Source organism: Pempheris klunzingeri, chromosome 11 (genome assembly GCF_042242105.1).
Source record: "Pempheris klunzingeri isolate RE-2024b chromosome 11, fPemKlu1.hap1, whole genome shotgun sequence".
In the NCBI taxonomy this organism is placed as follows: domain Eukaryota; kingdom Metazoa; phylum Chordata; class Actinopteri; order Acropomatiformes; family Pempheridae; genus Pempheris; species Pempheris klunzingeri.
Genome location: NC_092022.1, coordinates 11,039,266 through 11,063,274, shown reverse-complemented (window position 1 = coordinate 11,063,274; position 24,009 = coordinate 11,039,266). Strand labels below are relative to the sequence as shown.

General features: G+C 40.8%; 2 protein-coding genes across 7 annotated transcripts; both read left to right on the top strand.

Annotated features, from left to right (window-relative positions):
* Window positions 1–215: 215 nt before the first annotated feature.
* Window positions 216–10,662, top strand: elapor1 (endosome-lysosome associated apoptosis and autophagy regulator 1). The gene is made up of 22 exons (XM_070839361.1): window positions 216–302; window positions 2,031–2,151; window positions 2,913–3,093; window positions 3,223–3,370; window positions 3,469–3,549; window positions 3,642–3,747; window positions 3,858–4,007; window positions 4,235–4,323; window positions 4,525–4,702; window positions 5,078–5,206; window positions 5,318–5,408; window positions 5,514–5,619; window positions 5,707–5,844; window positions 6,814–7,077; window positions 7,542–7,715; window positions 7,791–7,941; window positions 8,393–8,486; window positions 8,674–8,775; window positions 8,974–9,100; window positions 9,786–9,964; window positions 10,097–10,262; window positions 10,364–10,662. The coding sequence occupies exons 1-22, from the start codon at window positions 216–218 to the stop codon at window positions 10,448–10,450; spliced, it is 2,949 nt and encodes a 982-aa protein (XP_070695462.1). The 3' UTR covers window positions 10,451–10,662.
* Window positions 10,663–12,033: 1,371 nt separating this feature from the next.
* mapk14a (mitogen-activated protein kinase 14a) lies at window positions 12,034–23,503 on the top strand. 6 transcript variants are annotated; one of them, XM_070839343.1, is made up of 12 exons: window positions 12,034–12,118; window positions 12,232–12,430; window positions 14,830–14,959; window positions 15,122–15,180; window positions 17,661–17,772; window positions 17,927–17,956; window positions 18,257–18,527; window positions 18,656–18,727; window positions 19,460–19,539; window positions 21,676–21,754; window positions 21,959–22,132; window positions 22,282–23,503. In XM_070839343.1, the coding sequence occupies exons 2-12, from the start codon at window positions 12,276–12,278 to the stop codon at window positions 22,344–22,346; spliced, it is 1,227 nt and encodes a 408-aa protein (XP_070695444.1). In that variant the 5' UTR covers window positions 12,034–12,118; window positions 12,232–12,275; the 3' UTR covers window positions 22,347–23,503. The 6 variants fall into 6 exon arrangements, with proteins under 6 accessions (XP_070695444.1, XP_070695443.1, XP_070695448.1 ...); XM_070839342.1 differs by having other exon boundaries at window positions 12,060–12,144; XM_070839347.1 differs by lacking the exon at window positions 19,460–19,539 and adding an exon at window positions 19,986–20,065 and having other exon boundaries at window positions 12,077–12,430; window positions 18,257–18,304; window positions 18,413–18,527.
* The last annotated feature ends 506 nt before the right edge of the window (window positions 23,504–24,009 follow it).

Sequence of the window (24,009 nt, the reverse complement as noted above, 5' to 3'; positions counted from 1 at the left end):
ACAGTTTTCTGGCAGAAGGCAGGTAAAATAATCGCCAGCCTGTTCATTCGTGCATTTAAGGATGCCTCAGACTAAAAACAGTTACCATCACCAATCACCTCCCAGCATTTGTTCACCGTTCAGTGCGAAGCCGCGCCTCCAGCCGCAGGGCGGGCAGCAGCACCTGAGGTCGGCCCTCCGCTCCTCCATCACTTCAGCACTGAGAGGAGGCGACGATGCAGCGAGGCCCGACACACCTGAGCCACCTCTTCCTATGGCTGCTTTTTGCGCAGGCCTCTGCGGATTTGCCCATGTGCAAAGAGGTGAGGACATTTCACCATTTTCTATTTCTAATGACCCAACCAAAGCTAAAACTAGTCATAAGTGTCCATTGATCCTATTATTATAAGGTTTTAGTGCATACATTGCTTATGTATGATCAACAGGTGCAAATATAATTTAAATCCGGCAAAATATGAAATTTGTTGTTGTGAGACATGCAACATTTGAAAGATATATGATCTAAAGCCACTTGAGCTTCATCCAGTCACACACATGTCTGATGATTCAAAGAAACCTGTTACAGTATTTAAAGTGTATCATTAGAGGAATGACTTTATGCTTTAAAATAAATACAAATGATGAAAATGTACGTTTGAATTGGCACGATACAGTCGTGTTGATTTTAGCAGAATTATTAAAACACTTAACATATTGTGTGTGTGGGTAATGAACATATGTTTCGCCAGTGAGTGTTTGAATTGCATTACATTAGTCACCTCGGTTCACTTCAGTGTTGCTTTGATTATCACACCCTTCTTTCACAGGTTTTCCATATGTTACCCTGACTGCTGTGCTCTCCTTGCATGTCTATATCTGTTTTAAATTTGCATAAAAGTGTACCGTTTGATAATACTCAAAGCATTTCTTTTTAATCAGCGTACTTTGAACATTGCTACAGAGAATTAAGATATCAGTGGGAAAAGTAAGCAAAAGAGTCCTGTAGTCTTTTATGTTGAGTCCACTGGGCTTATAGATGATGATGATTTGGGGGAGAAGCTCAGGTAGCAGCTACTTCCATCAGGTGAGTGTGTTTCCATGCTAGCCTGTTGACCATGAAGCACCGCGGTCATTATGTCCTGTTACCTTGGTTTCCTCATGTTTGTTTAAAGGAGGCGATTAGGCTACAGGACATCTCCAGTTTGATGCATTTTTACACCAGATCCCCCCACCCAGGCCCATTTTCATCTGATACCCAATCCGCAGCTAATGTCGCAGCTCTAATGCAGAACATAGATCCAGAGGAGTGCTGCTGCCACTGCTGCTGCGGTGTTTCTGTTAAATATTAATCCCACAAGGCAGTGTGTGGTCTTGGATTGGTCCCCTGAGTGACTTTCCTTGGAATATTACAGCCTGCTGTTGACCAAGATTGCACTGTGTGTCCAGTCAGTCAGTATTCATGACTTGTTTCAGAAGGTGTCAGGCCAACAAGACAGCTTTTAACACTCTGTCCCATCCCAAATTACATCATTACGGATGGGACGGCGTTTATCAGTCACCTACTCTAAGTATCTCCAAAGGGCGTCGAAGCACCTCAGACAAATACAGCATTAAAGCTTTGCACCTGAACTCCTGCTGTCTCCAAAGTCCTGTGACAACACTGAAATTAAATGTTTACAAAAGGACTGGATGAATCAGCATGTCTCCCCCTTGGCAAAGTAAATAAACCCTGAAGGGAGTTTTACTGGTGCAGAATTGCAGCACATCCTTGATGAGTGAGATTAAAACAACAGTTGAGAGAGCCTCCTGGGCAAATATTAGCACCGACTTTTATTTGGAAAAGAGGCTTGCCTAGTTTTGGAAAGGAAATCTAGAGGTATAAAACAATCTGGTGACCTCTTTTTAATAACTGCTCTATTTGCTTCTCACACGTATGCTGACTTACTTGATGTATCTTGATGTGTGAGTGAAATCAGGAGATGTACATGCATTTAATACATGTAGTTTTTCTCTAGCTGTGTGAAACTCACACCTGTGTTTTGTCCCTGCAGTCAGATTATCACTTTGAGTACACAGAGTGTGACGTTCATGGGTCACGATGGAGAGTGGCAGTTCCCAACAAAGCTGACACATGCACCGGCCTGCCAGATCCAATCAAAGGCACTCAGTGCAGTAAGTGTCCTGCTTCTCATTTTATACATTTCACTCATTTTCTGCAAACCCTCAGTCTGCATTACGGCTCTAATGTGTTTTATTACATTTTATTACAGTTGTTACTATTTCATCCTCTATCTGTTCCCTGCAATCCACATCTACCTCAAAATTTCAACTTTTTCTGTGTTTTCCTCTTTCTTTTCCATTCCTCTTCTTCCTCTTTTGCTTCAGATACACACAAACAAGATGCAATATAAAGCAACAATACAGCAGGAAACATAACAAATCAAAAAGTAACCTGGTGGCGACTCACCCCACACACTTGGATTTCCATATAAACCTTTTTCGGACACAAGGATCCAAAATATAGCAATAAACACAAATGGTAATTTTTAGATTTCATCTACCATTGCTTGCCATGCTGATTTGTACAGATTTATACAGACTGATTTATTCCACCACCATGCATGGTTCCTGCCACAAATAGGTCCATATTGATTTAAATTTATCAGTATGTGTGTGAATCCATTGAGCGTATATATAATATAAAGCCAGCATCTTTTTGGCAGCAGTAATGCCTGTTAAAAGAACACATCTATCCAAACATGTTAATTTTAATGAGGAGGTGTCATTTAAAAGTAGACTAAAATCCTCACACCCTTTCATTCTCAATACACAGTTATGTAAGTACCTGTATGTCCATGTGGGAACAACCGAAAGTCCTGTGAATAGTATAGTTGAAATGAATCTGCTGGTGATTCTTTCTTTTCCTCTTATAGCCTTCTCTTGTAACGAGGGGGAGTTCCTCGACATGCAGTCGCAGCAGTGCCAGAAGTGTGCTGCAGGCACTTACTCTCTGGGCACCAGCGTGGCCTTTGATGAGTGGGATAGCATGCCGTCTGGTTTTGTCACCCACGGGGTGAACACGAACGACGGGGATGCCGACACAGACTGCTCCAAGTTAGTACGCGCCTCACTTGTTTTTATTTCAAAAACCAGTTTTTTTCATGTGTCTCCATTTCATTGATTAGTCAGTTCCTTAGTTTCAAGAAGCTCATCAAACTGTTTCTGCTGCTGATGTCTCTCCAGCTCAACCTGGACACCAAAAGGTGATTTTGTAGCCTCAAACACAGACGAGTGCACTGCAACGCTCTCCTATGCTGTCAGCCTGAAGAAACCTGGAACTGTGTCCTTTGAATATTTCTACCCTGACAGCAGCATTTACTTTGAGTTCTATGTAAGTGTTTTTAAAAGGACTGGTGATGTTGACAAAGACTGCTCTTGTTTTTAGAGGGAAATCTGGTAACTTCTGGCTTGCTGTTCCACCTCCTGTAGGTTCAGAATGACCAGTGTCAGTCTACAGACTCTGACCGTCGCTGGATGAAGATCTCTGAGAGCAACTGGAGCAAATTCAGGGTTTGTCTATTGACTGAGTGTAGCTTCATTACACCTGCTGGCATCTGGATGAATTGTTTTATTCCTTTCTCTTGTTCACATTCTCCGTGCAGGTTGAGCTGAGCAGCGGCAGCAATGTTCTGTACTGGAGAACGACTACGTATGCTCTGCTTGGCAGTGCTGTCAAACCTGTGCTGTTAAGAAACATTGCCATCTCAGGTAGATTATCGCCTGTAACTGTGTCATGTGCAGCAGTTTTAAACATTTGCTCTTTCCTTAACTCCATTTTCCTGTTAATGATTACAAGTTGATTGATGGTTTTCTTTCAGGGGTGGCTTACACATCAGAGTGTTTCCATTGTAAACCTGGCACCCACAGTGCAAAACCAGGATCTGCCCGCTGCACCCCTTGCCCTGCTGAAACCTACTCCAACAAGGGTGCCACTGTTTGCCATCAGTGTGAACAAGACACATATGCAGGTGTGCATATTGACCAGCATGCTCTTACACTTGACCTAGTTCTTGTGGATGTCTAAATTTACAACCATTGCTTATTTGTAAGGTGCCACACACACATTGCAACTTACAATGCAAATGCTGCTTTTACTGCTTAAATGGTTACAGAGTGTGTGAGTTTTGTCTTATCGCAGGATCTTAATGTGAGCTGTGTGTTTTTCCTCGTCCTCGCTTGGTCTCTATTTTGCCAGAGGCTGGCTCAGGGAGCTGTAAACAGAGACCTGCATGTATCAACAGTGACTACTTCTACACCCACACTCCCTGTGACTCTGAGGGAAAGGTAACGTAGAAATTCGCATGATGTGTGTGGAGGCAGCGGTCAGTAGAGGTGAACACAGAGCGAGATTTCACTTTGTAAATCCTGCTAGCAGCCATCTGCTGTAACTATCAGGTTTCTTTACATATAAATGGTCTGGGCTGATGGTGTGATCCTCAGGGCCCCTGGCAGCTTCGTTCATGCTTGGCTTTCTGTGTGTCTCAGACTCAGCTCATGTACAAGTGGATCGAGCCTAAGATCTGCAGTGAGACTGTTGAAGGAGCGGTGAAACTGCCTGCATCAGGGGAGAAGCAAACCTGTCCTCCGTGTAACCCGGGTTTCTTTGTCACCAACTCCTCCACCTGTGAACCCTGCCTCAAAGGTTTCTACTCAAATGGAACAGGTGCAGAATCAGTACACTCCTTATGCTCCTCTTATCTTACATGTATGTCCAACTGAGGGGCTTAATTTGTACTGTCATACATGCACACTCATCAAAACTGTAAAAATCACTAAACTGATTAGAATTTCTGACTCCAGAGTGATATATATATATTAAAAAAATATATTGAACTGTTATCCAAGTCCAGACACAAATGACAGAAAAACATTAAGTGTGTTCAGTATAAGGACAACAAACTGCAGCACTGCAAATCAATCACTACTGCAGTTCCCTTCCTCTTTAATGGTAAATGATAATACCATCAAATTTCCTGATTAATTATCCAGTTTTTAGTGCATGTACGCTGTGGCCTTATAACGCATTATTCACCCACAGCCTGTACAAAGTGCCCAGTTGGCATGGAGCCGGTTGTGGGTTTCGAGTACAAGTGGTGGAACACGATGCCGAGCAACATGAAGAGCTCCATCTTCCACAGAGAGTTCAGCGACTCCAACCACATCACAGGTGAGACTCAGAGGGGTACCAGAATTACAAAAGAGACGGCACAATTGAACACCCAAAAATTAATTATCTGGAGGAGAGAAGTGTAACATACTAATGTGTTTGTATTCACAGCATGGGAGGTGGCGGGGGAGTATGTGTACACCACGCCCGGGGATCTGGACACAGACTACATGATGCTCACACTCAGTGTCTCTGGATACAGGTGAAGTCAAACATATCCCTTAAAGGAATCCCACATAAAAGTCTATATATGCGTAAACTACATCCGAATTGGAAAAGCTGACTAAAGTCTCACTTGTTTCCACAGGCTGCCTCAGTCCGTGGCCAAAGACAATGAAAGAAGTGAACTATCTCGCATCACCTTTGTCTTTGAGACCATTTGCACAGCTGACTGCAAATTTTACTTCTTGGCGGTGAGGGAAAATGTGACTGCATACATGCTTCAGAGTGAATGTGTATAGATGAATATATCTAGAAGAGGTGAGTGTATTTCTCTGCAGGGTTATACTCAGTGGAATAATGATGTGGTGGAGCAGTGGACTGGCAGCAACAGGAAGCAGTCATACTCCTACCTCATCCAGAGGAACAGCACCGTCAGCTTCACCTGGACGTTTCAACGTACAGAGGAATTTGACATGGTGAGACACTATCTCCAAAACATCACTCTCGATGCCTGGGGCTTCCAACAGCTTCACTCTCTCTGCCTTAAAAATAATTCTTAAAGTAATATGCAGAGGAAGAAATTTCAAGCAGCACTTTATTCTATTATTATCATTTTCAATCAATCAATCTTTATTTATGTAGGGCCAAATTCACAACAAACATCTCAAGACATTTTTTATATAGAGCAGGTCAAGACTAAACTCTTTATTTAAGAGAAATCCAACAATTCAAGGCACCGTGATCCATCCTTCTTACCAGACAGCCAAAGCCAATGTTACAGTAGTCTGTCATATAAGTCTCATACAAGCCTGGTCTTATGGTATTTTTTAGTATATGCACTTTGTGTCTGTGTTTATATACTTGTACTTTATACATACATGTTGTTATACAATCTCTTATTGATTCTTCTCTTTTGCTTCTGTGCCAGAATTTGTAAGCTCTGCTTTAAAAGCTCTGTCAGCGACGGGGGTAAAAACATCATGCTAAGACCTATGGGTGCATGTGAGAGGAAGCCTGACATGTTAGCTATTATGAAGGTTTTTATGATTCGCAAGAGGGCAAGCAGACGGAGCAGCACATTTAGAGATAGATATTGTGAATATTTTAAATTAATGAATACTGTAAATGTTTAGATTATCACTAGAGTTTGTTATGGGAGACTGCTGTGGCAGTTTGTAGCAGACTGTTTGGTTTTGCTAATTTGTGGAGTGTTTTGCACCAACTGTGAGATTTCCCTCAGTTGTTGCACTGAACTCTAGAGGGCAGTCTGGAGCTGTGTGTCCACTTTGAAAAAGTCTGGTCTTTTAAGTGTGGGCCATGAAAACTAAGTAAAAAATAGGAGTAGATTTTAAATATTACCAATTTCCTGTAAGCAGCCCAGACCACTACACTGTGTGTAGAGTGACCCAACAGGTGAATGACAGATTACGTTTCTCTTCCCTCAGGAGAGGAAATACAGTGGTGATATTGCAAAGATCTACTCCATCCACATCACCAACGTGATCGAAGGAGTGGCCTCTCAGTGTCGCCGCTGTGCCCTGAGCTCCGCTAACTCCGGCTCCGCCTGTGTTCCCTGCCCACCGGGACACTACATGGTCAGTGGGACAGGAGTGTGTAAGAGCTGCCCGTCGAACACCTTCATCAGGGCCGATCAGCCTGTCGGAGAGGCCGCTTGCGTTCAGTGTGGACCAAACACAGACAGAAACAAGGTAAAGGAGACAAAATCTTTTCGACTGAAAAATGGCAATGGCAATTTTATTTATATAGCACAATTCATCACTGGTGAACTGGCAAAAATTTGAAAATGTTACTTTAAACGTGAGCAACATACATGAGTAGAATACAAACACAAAACAATAATCCTGCACATACCCAACAAAGTGCAACCAAACAAGCACACACACACACACACACACACACACACACACACACACACACACACACACACACACACACACACACACACAGACATACAGACACAGACCTCTGCCTGATGACCTGAGGGGGCCTGATCCGGTTAAAACTCCACATTCGAAGCCCTGACTAAATCTATTAGTGCATAACTGCATGCAGGCCTGTTGAGGACACAAATGTACCTGCATGTATATGCCAGCTAATATCAGAAACAGAGTATGATGTATTATGTGAATGTACCCTCCTCTGCATCCTCCAGGCCTACACAGCTTGTTTCAGTGACTGTACGTTAGACGTGCACACAAAAGGAGGATTGCTGCACTACGACTTCTCTCCGCTGGCCAACGTCACCGGCTTCCACAGCAGCCCCCGCTTCTCCAGCAAAGGCCTGCGATACTTCCATCGCTTTAATTTGGGTCTGTGTGGGAAAGAGGTGAGAAGCTGTGGTCCTCATGACTTTGGTTTTTGTAAAAAGTTTTGTTTGACGTGCATTTTAATCTTCTTACAGGGAAGAGTACCTGCAACCTGTGTGGACAATGTGACAGCCAGTGGGAGAGAGGTCAAAGGTTACATCTGTCAGTCCACTGTGGTTCCCTCTGACATCAGGAGTCAGAGCGTGGTGTCCTCCCAGTCTTTCCTTATTGGTGACTCACTCATCGGTATGGACTGAATGCTGCAGCCATCGACTACTGCAAATGAGAGTTTATGTTTGTTGTTAAAGTGTCAAATAATCTCTGCCGTCAAAAGCTGAATCTAATGGGTTGTTTTTATTACTGGGGTACAAAATAAGAAAACATTCTGCTAGATTACAGTGTGTTTAATTTCTCTAATATTTCCCTTTTTAGCACATTTTACACAGACTGAAGTGTCTCAACAACCATTGGATAAATTGCAATGACATTCTTTATAGATATTCATGTTTCCCAGAGGATGAATCCTAATGATTATGGTGATCTGACTTTACCACTTGTACCACCATGAGGTTGACATTTGTGGTTTTTTAAAGAACTTTCTCTGCAACAAAATTTCTCCCAAACTTTCATTTAGTACCAAATAACTGCTAAATAATATCAATCCTAGCCTAGCCAAACATGTCGTCTTATTTTGAAGGTGTGACTACAGACACAACCCTGGGTAGCGTCTCCTCTCCAAAATGGCTGTCTCCCCCAGCGTCTGGCCTGCCAGATGTCATTTTCTATTACAAGTAACTAAGATCAGATATTTTGTTCCATTCTTTCATTGAGCCGTTTTCAATTCCATGTTTTTTATTGTAAATATTTGATGCCGAAAGTTTGATCTTGTGTTCAATGATGAAATATAACAAATATATTTGATATATCACTCACTGGAAGTTAAGACCTTTATGTTTGTCATGTCTGTGATGTTTGCAGGTCCAGTGAGGCGACTCAGGCTTGTAAACAAGGCAGGTCAGCCGCCATCAGACTGAGATGCAACCCCACAGTGACCGCTAAAGACCACATCACGCTGCCAAGGTATCTTTCACTTTGACCAAGCTCAACTTTTGACCTCACAAGAGTTGTCATTTGTCGTGACACACATAGTATATTACAACAGCAACACATCACATACTGATTTCTGTGAATTTCAACCACAGACAAAGTGACTCCTTGGAGATCATTTTCATCACGTAAAGCTTGTATTAACGACTCTCACTTGCTTTTCCTCCACAGTAACTGTTCAGAGGGGACGTGCGATGGTTGTACTTTCCACTTTCTGTGGGAGAGCCAGCATGCATGTCCACTCTGCACCAAAAACCACTACAGAGAGATTGTCAGCGCTTGTATCCAGGGAATACAGGTATGGGCAGGCATGGACATACTGACTTAAAATAATTTTCCTTCTACGACCCCTCAAATCCATCACAGGACCATCACAAACTCTAGTTGTGTGGAGTTTAATATTCTATTAAAATGTAAATCATGTCAGACTGGACTACAGGAAAAAAAATAACAAAATGATTAACTAGATGATGTAATTTTGCCGTATCATATGATAATTAAGCACCATAGAGGGTCACCTTGCACCTAAGTTAGTGTACGTGTGATTCAGATACAGTGAAGAACTGGAACACGCAGATAAATAAAGTTTTATCTAACTTTTATGGAGAGATTTTAAGGGATAGTTTGACATTTTGAAAGATACGCTTAGTAAGATGAGAAGGTTGATACCATAGTAATGTCTGTACAGTAAATGTAAAGTGTATGCTAGCAGATGTTAGCTCAGCTCAGCATAAAGACTGGAAACGGAGGGAAATAGCTACCCTGGCTCTGTCCTAAGGTAACAAATTCAACCTACCAAAACCTCATCATCATTTGTTCACTGGGAGCAACAACCAGAGCCATGCTTGCTGTTTCTGCCTGTTCTCGTGTATTTCCCAGAATGTTGAACTATTCCTGTGAGAAACAGAGTGAAAACATTAGGATTCAAATTGTCAACTGACATGTGGCCAAGACAAACCTGTCTATCTGTGTTTGTGTTTCAGAGAACCACCTACGTGTGGCAGCAGCCGTTGCAGTGTTACGGCGGAGAGTCACTGCCAGCACAAAAAGTCAATGCTTGTGTGACTCTGGATTTCTGGCTGAAGTTTGGCGTTTCCACGGGAACGATCGCTGCTGTGCTGCTCATCAGCATCAGCTGCTATTTCTGGAAGAAGACTCGCAAGTGAGTCCACTGAGCTTCACATTTCCTTTGGCATTGATATGTCATACCAATAAATACGATTAAAGCTAAACTAATAGTATGGAAACTGTGATTTAGGTTGACAAGATGTTGTTCTTGTCACTCTGTCTGCAGGTTGCAGTATAAGTACTCCAAGCTGATGATGAGCTCTGGGGGTAAAGAGTGTGAGCTGCCCACTGCAGACAGCTGTGCAATAATGGAGGGAGAGGATGCAGAGGACGACCTCATGGACCTCACCAAGAAATCCTTCTTCACCAAAATTAAGTCCTTCTCACGGGAGGTCAGTAACCCCTGCATACACACACACACACACACACACACACACACACACACACCTGAGGCAACCTTTTATGCTTTGTGTTATTATCAATGTTTTTTCAGAGGACATCAGATGGATTTGACTCTGTTCCACTTAAGTCATCATCTTCACGCCAGCAAAGAGAGGAGGAAGACTCAGATGAAGCTTAATCCAGAGGCTGAACAGATGGTGCTACCAAAGCGCAGATGAAGTGTTAAATTTTATTTTGACATCAATGCAGCTTGAACAGACGAGGACACAGAAAACTGAGATGAGCTGCTGGATTCATATAATTAATTTCAAAAGATTACTGGAGGAGATATAATATAAAGAGTGACCATTTTTGTTTAGTATTATTTTTTGTCATATGTTGGGTTGCCAAATTGCAATACAAAGTCTCCATATTGGGGATATTCTGTATTTCCAAGGCCCAATGATGGATGAAGTGGATAAAATTACAATTGTTGTAGATGTGTGAGAATATTTACATTTTACATAACTTTGTGTATTTCATTCTTTTTCTATTTATTTTCTTTTGTTTTTATTAGGCTATCCTGTTTTTCATTAGTACAGCCATCCTGTTCAGTCTTAGCAATATGTGATATATATTACTACAGCTTTTAATAACTGTTTCTGCTTCACCTAAGATAATGATATCATAATGTTTTAGTAAAAACATTGCAAAACACCATGAAATGTGTGTCTGCAGGATTTAGAAATGACCTCTGCTGCTGCCTTCAGACGCTTTTTGTGAGCTCATATCACATAGCATGAATATAATTATATCACTTCACATCACTATGTTATATAATACATTTTGTTACTATTTCATGTGATTATATGTGTTTTCATTTACTGTTGATTTAACTTGACTTAACTTGTGGTTGTTGGTCTGATTAAGAAAAATACAAACAAAGTGAATTTGAGCAAATCTACTGCGCTTACGTACTTAATACGTTTTTATACTTTTACTTCACTACAATTCGAGTACAAATGTACTTTTCACCCCTTTTATGCATTTATTTGACAGCTACAGATACTAGTTACTTAAGAGTCTGAAATTCATAAAGCGATAATAGATTATTATATGTTACATACCAAGCAGTATATAAAATTGTTATATAGATATAAAAAACTTAACTCCACCATGACCACCCCAATTAAGAAAAAATAAGATATTCGTTTATTAGTCCCAAGCAAGTGGCCAGCAAAAGTAGAACATTCAACAAAACAATGAATATTAAACCAGTAGACAGTGATATAAACAGATATAAAAAACATGTAGAATTTAAACAAGATGAAGTACAAAATTGGAACAATATACACAGGGGAAATATGAGGAGGGATATGAAAAGTATTGCACATTAAAGTAAGGTTGTTCTGAATAAAGATATTGCACAGTTGAAGTGCTACGCCTTAAAGCATTAGTAATATTCACTCAAACCATAATATGAAGTTGTAAAATAACAAAGGTCAGTCTGCTGAATTATGAATACTTTTACTTGTGATACTTAAAGTACATTTCGCTGAAAATATTTTTGTACTTTAGCATAACCTTTTACCTATAATACAGTTTTTTTCTGCTACTTTCACTGTCTCAGTAAAGGATCTAAATAATTATTCCGCCACTGACTGTCGTTTTTTAACTCCACGACTGTGTTGAAGAGTGTTCTCGTTTCGTATTTTCTTCTGTAGCCCCTGAAAGCAGCACGGGTTTCGGTTTCTGCTGTCCCGTTTTCTCGCGAGATTTGGTGAAGTGTTGCAAGCGGGGTGAAATCTCGGGGAGCCGAGTGAGGAACAAATAGAGTGAAGGTTTGAAAACGGGCGTTTAGCAGAGGGTGAGTCTGCAACATTTGGCCAAGAAGTCAGCCCCGTTAACTTTTGGTTATTCACAGTCCCGTAACGACAACAAACGTTTGATTTATCGTCTGTTTTCGCAACTTTGGGGAAGTTTCCCGCAGGCTGCACGGCTCGGAGCTCCCACCTCAGAGCGGTATGTCAGGTCGGTGGTCGGCAGTGAGTTCTGCAGGAATGTCGCAGAAAGAGAGACCCGTGTTTTATCGACAGGAAGTCAACAAGACCATATGGGAAGTCCCGGAGCGGTACCAAAACCTGTCTCCGGTGGGCTCTGGCGCCTACGGATCCGTTAGGTAAATCACTTCTTGTGTTGGTCACCTAACTTAACCTCCATTCATTTAGACGAGGCCTGCGCTGCAGATGCTAAAGTTAGGTTAGCTAGTCCCGACTGTTGGCTAGCTAGGGTGAGCCACGATGTCCCCCTCAACAAGAAAACCTGTTGACTTGTTATCTATCTCGTATTATCCACACGTAAAACTATCCCACGCGGGTAATTAACCCGTCTTACTTCGCAGATATTCACTTTTAAGCCACACTGCAGGAAGCTGCTCACTTGCACTAATGTTGAACTCTTTGAAAAAGTCTCTATCTGATCACTGGGCATGTTACAGTCACGGCCCTAACGAATAACTAACAGGTATTGTTTTATTAGTCACACGCTGCAGCTGCAGGGTTTGTTTCCCGGAGCTTACTTTAATGTTATTTGTTTTGGAAAAAGAGATTTAATTGACATTATTGGTGTAAAGTCCCACCAACAGGTGATGAAACGTAAGTAAAAAGTAAGTTGGGATGAGGGTAACAGATATTGTTGTGTGTGGTTTTGACTCACTGCCCTCATGATGGTGATGTGGTAATATTTCTGTTATTGATGCTTTCATATAGATACTAAATCGAAACTGATGCCTCAGTAAAAATAATTGGAGATGTTGATAAAATAGCGAGGAAGATAAAAGATAAATGATCTCAAATTTGCTTTGACTCACATAGAATAGTTAAATAATGAAAAATGGCTGGTTTCAGGCTCTTAAATGTGAGAATGTTTTGTTTTTCTGTTTGACTGGTTTTCTGTAAATCATTAATCTATTAATTATAAAAAAGAAATTGGTTGATTGGTATGGTTTATATGGTAATCAGCCTTAGTTCAGACAGTTGTATGACTTAAGTCCAAAACAAATGGCTAATGATAGTCTCATCAAAATATGAGTATCATGCCAGTTTGTCCTCCCACCTTAATGAAAACATCTCGATAACTTCTCATCTTTTCAGCAGCTTTGCAGTGAATGTTTTCAGAAACCGTGAACACATTTACAGTGGCGATGGTGTCGTGCATCTTGATTCCCAGGATAGACCCTTTGCATTAGCCTGGTGATTAAAAGGGTTGTGCTTATTCTATCTAGGACACAACATTGTCAGTGGTGCACTTGATTTAGTGGGCAGATGTTTATTTTGCAAATGGAAGTGGACAGCTGTGCTGTTGCTGGGCAATAAGATAATCTGTTGCTGGTCAGATTACTGTCTGCTCACCAGTGCATTGACTCTGATTGTTTTTTTTCCCCCTCTTTATAATAGTATACTGGCTTATATTGTCAGTGTTTACATTATTTCTACTGTGAATCTCTGACCAGTTTAGTTATATTGGAACTGCACTTTTTTAATATGTGGCCTTGATAAACTGAGTTGTACAATGTTGAGATGCATTTATGCAGAATGATATAATCTAAAATAACCTTGAGGTGTTTCAATCCGCGAATGTTTAGTACATCAGCATTATTCATTAATGGACCAGGAAATGGGCTGCATTTACACAGTGCTTTTATCCAAAGGTCTTTTTCAAGTTGCCTCTTATTCATGTAAGGCACTGACCCAACGTTTGGGAGCAATTTCATTTTTTATTTACATGTAACTGCTGACAGAGTCCTCTGGAAGACCCCTTTTTTACTTTTGATAGGTGATTTATTTCTTTGAGGTTGAACACTAAGTTTCTCTCTTGGGAATGTACATTTGTTGTCTTTGGATTTTTTTTTTTGGATTATCTATATTTGGTTGCTGTGGAATTTCCATTTACATAGATTTAAAGGTAAAAGCAGACTAAACATATGCATGTTTTAATAGTTTGATACACGTGCACTCACATTTGTATCAAGACTCAAGAAGGACAAAAATGCTTGTTGATATAGTGGATGACAATTTTTATTTTTTTTTCCAGCATAAACAACTTGTGATATTGATGTGTTCCTGGTCACAGTGGTTAACAAGTCCAGACAGTTAGGTGAAGTGAGCGGAGCAGGAGGAAGTATTGGGTTTCAGTTAGAAAAAGTCAGCCTTTCGGGTGCAGGACAGACTGCAGGCTACAGAGCTGCCCCCTGTCTGCTGAGAGATGACATTTTCTGCTGATGTCACCCTTTTCCGAGCCTTCAGCAGCTCTTACTGCACATAATTTGGTTTTGAGAGCAAACTCAGCCCATTGTGAGCCAAAACCGTTTTTCTCATCTGCCTAAAAATGACAAGCTTGCTTCTTTTCAAGTTCATTTCTAGTTCAAAGCGTTCAGCAGATTTTCATCACATGTAGGTTTTATTCTTTAAATCAGTTCATGCTGGTAGAAATGGTCGTATACATGTTAGTAGAGTTATGGTGAATGTTTGTTATTACTGATGAGATTTATTTGTTTGTTTGTCCACTGTGTTTTAACAGTTCTGCATTCGATGAGAAGACTAGTTTGAAGATAGCTGTGAAGAAGCTCTCTCGACCATTTCAGTCGATCATCCATGCTAAGAGAACATACAGAGAGCTGCGGTTGCTTAAGCACATGAAACATGAAAATGTGAGTTGACTGGTTTCTCTTCATTCTAGTGGTGGTGAACAGGCATGAAAAAAACTATTGTTTGTGTGATTCAATGCCCCACAATGTGTTTACTTAAAAAGAAACTTACTTAAGTTTAATTTGTTCTTTGTGTTTTAACTTGTTGTTTTCACATTATTGCAGGTGATTGGCCTCTTAGATGTCTTCAGCCCTGCTACTTCTCTGAAAGAATTCAATGACGTGTAAGCTGAATGTGCTTGTTTAAAGTTGTTACCTTCATGCCAGATTTCCCTCTGCCCTTTGGCTTGGAGTCACCTGAGCAACAGTTGATGCAAAATTCAAAAACAGTGTTCAACAAACTGCAGCCTTTAGTTTCTCAGCAGCAAACAATCCTAGCTGTGGCCGGGAAACACCTGGAGACAAGCCAGCAGACTAAACACAGTGGAACATTTCTTAGACTGTCCACTCTGTTAGTTATTCACTCTGGCTGCTCGAGAGTTATTTCACCACCAGCTTCCTTCCCTTTGCTTCCTGCTTTCTGGCTTTGTGAAACATTATCTGCTTTGCTGGCAAACAGGTAGTTATTGTTTGATGTTGAAAGTTGTTAGAAATGGGAAGTGGACAGCCAGGCAGTGACTCAGTCCTCAGACGTGTGTGCTCAGGCTCTGTGTAAAAACATCCAATGTAAAAATGTGTCTCAACTGAATACTTCCCCTTTCACTTCTGATTTCATACTCAATACAACCTTGTATGGAAAATTAGCCCCCAGTATTTGACTCATTTTTGGAGCAGTGTCAGGCAGTGCAGCATCTGGGGACCCACTTCATGTCTGAGGCCTTGGTCAACAGCATTGGCAGGATTATTGCTAATACCTAACATGCATGTCATTTTGTGTAGGAGGAAAAACCCATACTGGGAAACCAAGATCATAACCCAGGAACGACTTATTTTGAGGCTGGGAGACAGAGCTTCCTGGTTTTTAACTGGGAAACTGCAATGACTGCTAAACAGAAAAACTATGCGCGTTTGGCATATGCAAATCAGCCATACCCATTTGCACAAAAAAGTTATTTGTGTCACATAAATGCTGCAGAGTTTATTAGACAGTCAGTGAGTGTGTTCCGGGATGGATTCCACACTCATTAATATAAGATGTGGTGTGTAAAATGGCGCCTCTGCTCTTTTACCTAAAGGTCAATGTTTTATTTTGTGCTTCTTGAGATGATGTAAATGCGCCTGATGAAAATTCTAATATTACATACTGTTTTTATGATAGTAGTGGGGGTGTTGTTTGTTTCCACCTCTGCATTAAACCATGCATCTATGCTACACTACATAGTGGTCTCAAGCCTTCCTAACTGCTCAGAATGAGTCGTGTTTCAGGTGCATTCATGTCTGTATTGAGATTTATCTACTATCACATCACAGAGGAAGCATTATAATGCAAAATGTGAAAAAGGCGTCAGTCACAGGAGCGGGGGCTGATGCAGAGTATTTATGTATGCTAAAGTTTGCCTTTTTAACACACTCAAACTGTCGAATTGCATTGTGGGTAATGTAGGTGGCAGGTTTTGATAAGGCAATGTCTTTAGTTCTGCTTTGATCCTGCAGGGCTAAATTGGTGCAAAATGTACAGCACTTTTGCAGAATGGCAATGTATGAATTTGACTTTGACTATGCATAGAAACTCTGACTTCCTCCATACACTCTGAGCAGTTGTGGCTTTGTTTGCTGTTGAACTGTGCCACCCTCCCAAGATACCCCACCCTCCTCCCAGATTAGCATAATGTCATGGAGGATTGAAGGCAACACAAGGTCACACATGTAGACTGTGTGTGAGACTGGGTTCCCAACAGAAAGGAAAAGAAGGAGAGAGAAAATAGGTTGGTGGTGTGAAGAATAAATGCTAAATCGCAGGTTGTCAGCAGGAAATATGGCTCTTATTATCTGCACATGGGCTGCAACATTGGAAATTTTCTGAATGCAGTATGATATCCAGGAAAAAATCTCAGATATGCAGGTGCTGGTAGTGTCGTTCCCCCCTGATCTATAAATACTGACTGAGTCACAGCACTGTGGAAAGGCTCCTCAGAGCTCCGGCCATGCTCCTGTTTCTATAGGAGAGAGGAAAACAGAGGTCACTATTTATATCCCTTTTTTTCCAAGGCGGGTGAACTTTGGAGAGTGTCTGTGTCCCTGTTTGCTGCTGTGAACAAGTTCAAGCGTAACTAGGTGCTATTTTAAGGCCTTGCTCTGTGTGTGAATAGAAGAGTATTCATGAGATGGGTGTTAGTTGAGCAGCAGACTGACGAAGCCGCACATGGCTCTGTGTATTTTGGCTGTAAAACCGCCACTGTAGCATCCTGCTCTCGACTTCTTCCATGAGTGCAATTTGGGCATTTGAAATAGCCATGGGATTAGATTTGAATTATCCCCTAATGCAGTCCCATTAAGCCCATTTATCTGTGTTTGTTGTTAAATTATATTCCATTTGTGAAGAGCGTGGCCTTTCAGTGAGAGTGAAAAGTAGTAGCAGCTAAACCAGTTTAAGCTCACGTAGGCATATGGGAAATTAGTCTCAGACTGCAAACAGCTCTGGAAAATAAATGTTGGAAGTGCAAATATTTTCATTTATATCCATCTGGCTTTTTATGAAGTGAGAAAACATTGACATGCCATCCGATATTTCTGCCTATTTAAACTGTGATTTTATGATCGGCAGGTATCTCGTGACTCACTTAATGGGAGCTGATCTCAACAACATAGTGAAATGTCAGAAACTCACAGATGACCATGTGCAGTTCCTCATATACCAGATCCTCAGAGGGTTGAAGGTGAGGTTATTAAAGGAATAGTTCGACATTTTGGAAAAAATATTTTACTACATTGTACTGCAGTGCCTCTGACATTTTATTCTTGAGCTAAATCAATTCATATTTAATCTGAATAAGTAATTTAATACACAATTTCTCCTCCATCTCTCTGCAGTATATCCACTCAGCAGATATCATTCATAGAGTAAGTGCCATGTTTGATTTTTGTCTGATAAATGTCACTTTGTCATTGACCCTATTACGATAAATAAAGTGTGTCAGGGTTTATGATATCTTCCACAGTGTGCAAACACAAACAGGACTTTTACGGGCTGTTAATGATGCAATGCTTTTTATTCTATTAAAAGCCACACATCTGTTTTCACTTGTGAAAAGGGGGAATATTCCTCCAGAACAAGATTACAGATGTGCTGTCAATCCAAAATTATGCTCATCAGTTTAAAATGAATTACACTAATTAACATTTATGGCTTTCCCCCATTAGGATTTGAAACCTAGTAATCTGGCTGTGAATGAAGACTGTGAGCTGAAGGTCAGTGAACTCCTGCTCTCATTTAAAACACTGGGTTATCCACAAATGTCCAAAAATGTAAATATTTTGCAAAAAACTCTGCTTTTTTTGCTCTTCAACCACTCCCAGATTTTGGACTTTGGTTTGGCACGGCACACTGATGATGAGATGACCGGCTATGTGGCCACCCGCTGGTACCGCGCCCCAGAGATCATGTTGAACTGGATGCATTACAACATGACAGGTAGATGACATGACAAAGTGAAAGTTCCCTTAATCTGTCTTTGTGACTGCTTGCACCTATAAGGTGTGATGGAAGAGTCGTTTGACAGGTGAAACTTAATATTTGTGTCCTGCTTCTGTGTGTTTCAGTGGATATTTGGTCAGTGGGGTGTATAATGGCAGAACTCCTCACTGGAAGAACTCTTTTTCCTGGTACTGACCGTATCCTTTTCATTTGAGAGTCCAGTAGGTACAGAGCTCATGTAGCTGAGACTCACCATTTGCATAGCAAATCAAACAGGCTAAACACACATTGACATTGTTGTGGAAGTTCTGATTTGTGATGGGTTTTTTTGCCACCACAGTAGCAGAAACTGATCTGAAATGCTTCTTCTGTTTCCTCTAATGAAAACCAGCTTTTCTGCTTTTCTCTTCCAACATGATTCTGCCTGAGGCGTTTTTTTTTTAATGTTAAAAACAGTAACACGGATTATACGTCTTTCCACACATACCCTTTGCTGTAATGCTTCCAGCAGCGTGCTTCTACTCTTCCTACACCGTCAGTATGCGTTGTTGGCTCAGGTCCATTTTCTGCCTGCACCACTGCCAGTCTTTGTACAGGACTATCAATCTGCTGTATCTGTGCTCAACGTTTTGTTTATCTTTCTCTCCCCCTGCCAGTGTTTTCAGACTAACGGCTGTGCTTTTAATTCAAGTGCAAAACAGCAAAAGGCCGTCCACTGCCTTCACTTTTGCCAGCTTCCTTTTCAAATGCTTAATCTTCTCCTCTTCTATGTGCAGCCTTTTCTTTTGTCTCAAGTAAATGCCGAGAAATTTAATATCACAGATGGTTTTTAAGTGATGTACGTTTCACAAGGAGGATGAAGACTAACAGGTCAGATTACAAACTCTCCCTTGTCCAGCATCTCGTCTTCCTTTACCGTGTGCCGGTAGACATTGATCAGTTGAAGCTAATCATGCTGCTCGTCGGAACTCCAGGGCCTGAGCTCTTGATGAAAATATCTTCAGAGTCTGTGAGTTCACATGGTTACGCAAGGTTTTCCTCTAACCAGTTTTCTTCTCCAAACCTGTCACTCTGCTGTGCAATAACGTGATGTATCTGCTACCTAACTGACGGCATGTTTTCCACCCTTCAGCTTTGTGGGTTTGAGACTTGACTTCTACCTCTTTTTAACTTCTTGAATGAGGTTGCTCATGGTTGCTGTGGTATGACTATTACACATGTGATTGAGTTCTGCCTTTCACTGACTGACTGTAATGCAAAATATTGTTTGTGTCCTCTACATCTGCCAATCTCTGCTGTTAACCTTTGTCACATTTTGCTTCAAAGCTTGAAGTTTGCTTTTCAGCATAACACTGTTGTGCAACTAAAATTCAGCCCGCACAGTGTTAGATTGAGAAGCAGCTTCTTAACCAGCTCTGCTCTGTCGCTGTACTCCCCTTGACACAAGCTTCATAGATATAAACCAGCTTCAGCAGATAATGCGTCTGACAGGAACGCCCCCAGCATCTCTAATAAGCAGGATGCCCAGCCATGAGGTGAGCAGGATCCACAGTCGCTTTCTTTAGACCCAGACAACAGAGCGGGCGGGAGGACAGTCAGACCTGCTATAACTCACCTTTCTTTACTTGTAAAGCAACACAGCTGTTAGCTTAGTATGCTATATTTATCCTGAGTCTTACTCCAAAGTGTTCTGACAGTTTTCCAACATGATCCTCTACAGAATAATAACAGCTGTAATATTTGATGTCAGGATAGTAAGTTAATCTTTATGAAATTTGATTTATTTTAAATGATAAGGCAATGAAGGTGTTAATGGCCACATTAATGAGTCCTGGGAGTCTAAGGTTGGCAGCATCACTCAGTTCACTCAAACCGCTTTGGTCAGGTGGGGTGTGAGGAGCAGCACGGCCTCTAGGAGCTGCTTCCAGCAATTGAAGATTTTAGTTTTTCAATTAAATCATAGTAATTGTGTGGTGTCTGACACGCCTGCTGCATGCGATTGTAACAATGACTTCCAGAAGTGGCTCTGAACTTACGCGGTGAAGGTCATTTCAATCGGGTGCTATTAAAATGTCTCATCAGAATTAAAGATGCACGCTGTGTGTAATAGCTAAGCCCACTGTCGATGATGCAGTGATTACTAACCGCAGCTCTGTGTGAAAGATGCTTTCTTCTGTTGTTTTCTTTGTTTTTGTCGCACATCTCTTGAAACCCGCTTCTCTCAACGTGTTTTTTGTGTAATTATTTTTATTTTAAATGATATAATATACAACCTAAACTGTTGTGTTATACTGAGAGGTTTATTATCAGGAAAATGACGAGTGGTAAGACAAAATAAATCTGTGTTTTTGTCGATGGTGTTGAGACTCATCACAGACAAGGATAGCAGGCTCTCTTCTTAATACACAACACTCTGGGCTCATTACTTTTTCTTGAAAATTAAAAACTGAAAATACTCTCATGGAGCTATTTTAGTAGTTTAGATAGTAAGAATGTATTGCAGTTCAGTATTTGTAAAGAGAATCTTCTGCATCTTAAAAACAGTGCCTTACCACAGTGTTTTTCCTCCTGCAGCCCCAGTTTCAATCACATCTTTGTTTCATTATGCAGCGCGTCAGGGCTGTCAATCCCATGTTAGCTGCAAGCTACACTTAGCTTCATCACAGCAGCTGTGTGTGTGTGTGTGTGTGTTTTTGACTGCTGGTGTTTCACTTCAGGCAGTCAGAAACCACAAGGAAACAGACAAACACATTCTTCATGTTTACTGTAAACTGCACTGATGAGTGTAATGCACGTGGAAACAAGACAATCTTGGGGTGCATTAGGCCATAAAAATATGGGTAAAAATAATTGTTTTTTACGCGAAAAACAGTAAAAAAACAAGATCAATCAGCCTCAGGTGTACTACTACTATTTTTACTCCTCATAGTATTTATATACATTCAGGATTATTTGATACAACACATTAACCTCTGTAGATAGAAATGTAATACGTAAGCATTAATGATTTGATGCTCGTGGCTTCATTGGACAGAATCAGTGGCATGACAATGTGTTGGCATTATGAAGTGGGTGGGAGTGAATGTGGGCGACATGTTGCTGCTAGTAGGAGCTGACATTTGATTTACTGCATCTGTTTTCGCAGGCCAGGAACTACATCAGCTCCCTGCCAAACATGCCCAAGAGGAACTTTGCGGATGTGTTCATTGGTGCCAACCCACAAGGTAATACCAGAGAAAAACAGGCTTTTCTCAACCTTGGCTGTATTGTATTATAGCGCATGCCCTGTGTTTTGCAAGACTCCCCCTGATCATTTTGGCTTTTCTTCATGAGTAACATTGGTTTAAAATCTAAACTCTACATAACAGGACACCAGTATTTTTAATGGGCCATGGATTGTTTGAGATTTATATCGACATGTTTTTAAGCTGTGGACCTCCTGGAGAAAATGCTGGTTCTGGACACAGACAAGCGGATAACAGCAGCTGAGGCTCTGGCTCACCCCTACTTCGCCCAGTACCACGACCCAGACGACGAGCCTGAGGCTGAGCCGTACGACCAGAGCTTTGAGAGCCGCGAACTGGAGATCGAAGAGTGGAAACGTATGCCATTTTTCTACCCACAAACTCTAATACTGTAAAAACAAATATCTGTAGAAATGTATTCATATGTCTAAAATATTTTAGGTGTCAATATTTGCCAGAATGACCTATAGAAACCCTGATATGTAACGCTCTGTCGTTTCTCGCAGGATTAACCTACGAAGAGGTGTGTAGTTTTGAGCCACCTATCTTTGATGAGGATGACATGGAGTAAAAGGACGTCCCACCCACATTGACCCCAGCCTCCGACAATTTGTAACAACCTCAAACGTGCATTAGTGTTAAACAAACTGTCAGACACACTTGTTATCAGAGTGCCTATCAGCCTTTGTGAGTCTGTATCAGCCGAAAAAACACGGTCTACGATTAGCTCTAGTAAGAAGGTCATTACCAGCGCAGGGAAAGAAAGAGTCTGATCTATTATCATTATTCTTATTTATGAACCACTAGTGTTGATGGTCTGTTGCTGGAAAATGTCACTTCTTGCCAGTTGCTGAAATTATTTTATATTCTTCAGATTTTTAAAAAATTTAGACTGGTGACTCATCACTGTGACCCTGAGATGCTGAAATGCCTGGACCTATAGCTGTGCTGTTTTTGTGTTTTTAAATTTTCTATCGAGTAACTTATGGATAAGCCGTCGTCTATCAGTTGAAAAAGGATTATGCTCGTCTACCACTCACCCTGCCAAGCTATCACACATAGCACTGAGTCACATGTATCTGATTCAGTTATCGCCATGATTGTTATTTAAAAAGAGATGACTTTGAAGGGTTTCTTATCTGTGACAGTAGTGGATTTAATGTGTTTTTAGGTTATTTGACAATTTGAGAATGTGCCTGTTTTGTGTGTAGTCACTGACCTGTAGTGCTCACCAACTGAATTTCACACATTTAATGTTTATTTTGATAGTTTAGACGCTCCGTGAGACTCGTGTTTTGGCTACACAGAAAAATCTGAGCCTTGTGCGTCCAAGGACAGTGTAATTCAGCAAGGCAACTAAGTAGGGAAAAAGTATTGATGGGCACATGCTCTGCTCAAAAATGTGTAAATATGTCTGTGCCATATTTTTTAAATCTGACTTATAATAGTTATGAAGCAATCACTTGTAGTATGTACATCAGTTAAAGACTTTGTGTGTGTTTGTGAGAGTGTGTTGTTGGTTTACAGGAATTTTAAGTGTCATGCTAAAGCCTCTAATAGAAATTCTGCTTAAATGTGTAAAAGAGGGATTTCAGATGTATTTATACGCTGTGGAGGTGGTATTTATAAACAACAATCGAAAGATCCCTTTAACTATTTTCAGTCCAGCAAAGTAACTACTATCTTCAGTCCTTTGTTTTAACAAAATAAAGACTTATTTTTAAGAGACCTATGTTTTTATTTTTGTTTTTTTTCCTACAGCTTGGTTTGCTATTTCCCAAACTAATTTTAATCAGTAATGGCAATCCTCAGTGATTTCACTTGAGAGTGAATTGTTATGGGTGTAATTTACCAAGAGGACAATGATCTGCACATTTATTTTACCTTCTCTCGAGCACCTGCAATGATCACAAGTGCTGCATTTGCCCTGCGTCTTAAGCAAAACACTGATAACCAGAAAAAAATCTACAAATTAAAATTCATCACATCATCAGTGCACTGGTGGAGGGGTGACCACTGGCCTTTTTATCTGTCTTTGTCTTTTCTCTTTTTTTTTTAAATAGAAAATCAATGTCAGTGTTCTGTTCTGGTATTTATAGTGTTCATCTAAAGTGCAGCGTCGTTAATGATCTATTAATCCATAATTTCATAACACACTGACAAAATAAAGTTAAAATTATACCGTCATCGGAAGACGCAAAGCAGATGTACTGTTTCAACACACAAGTTGGCCA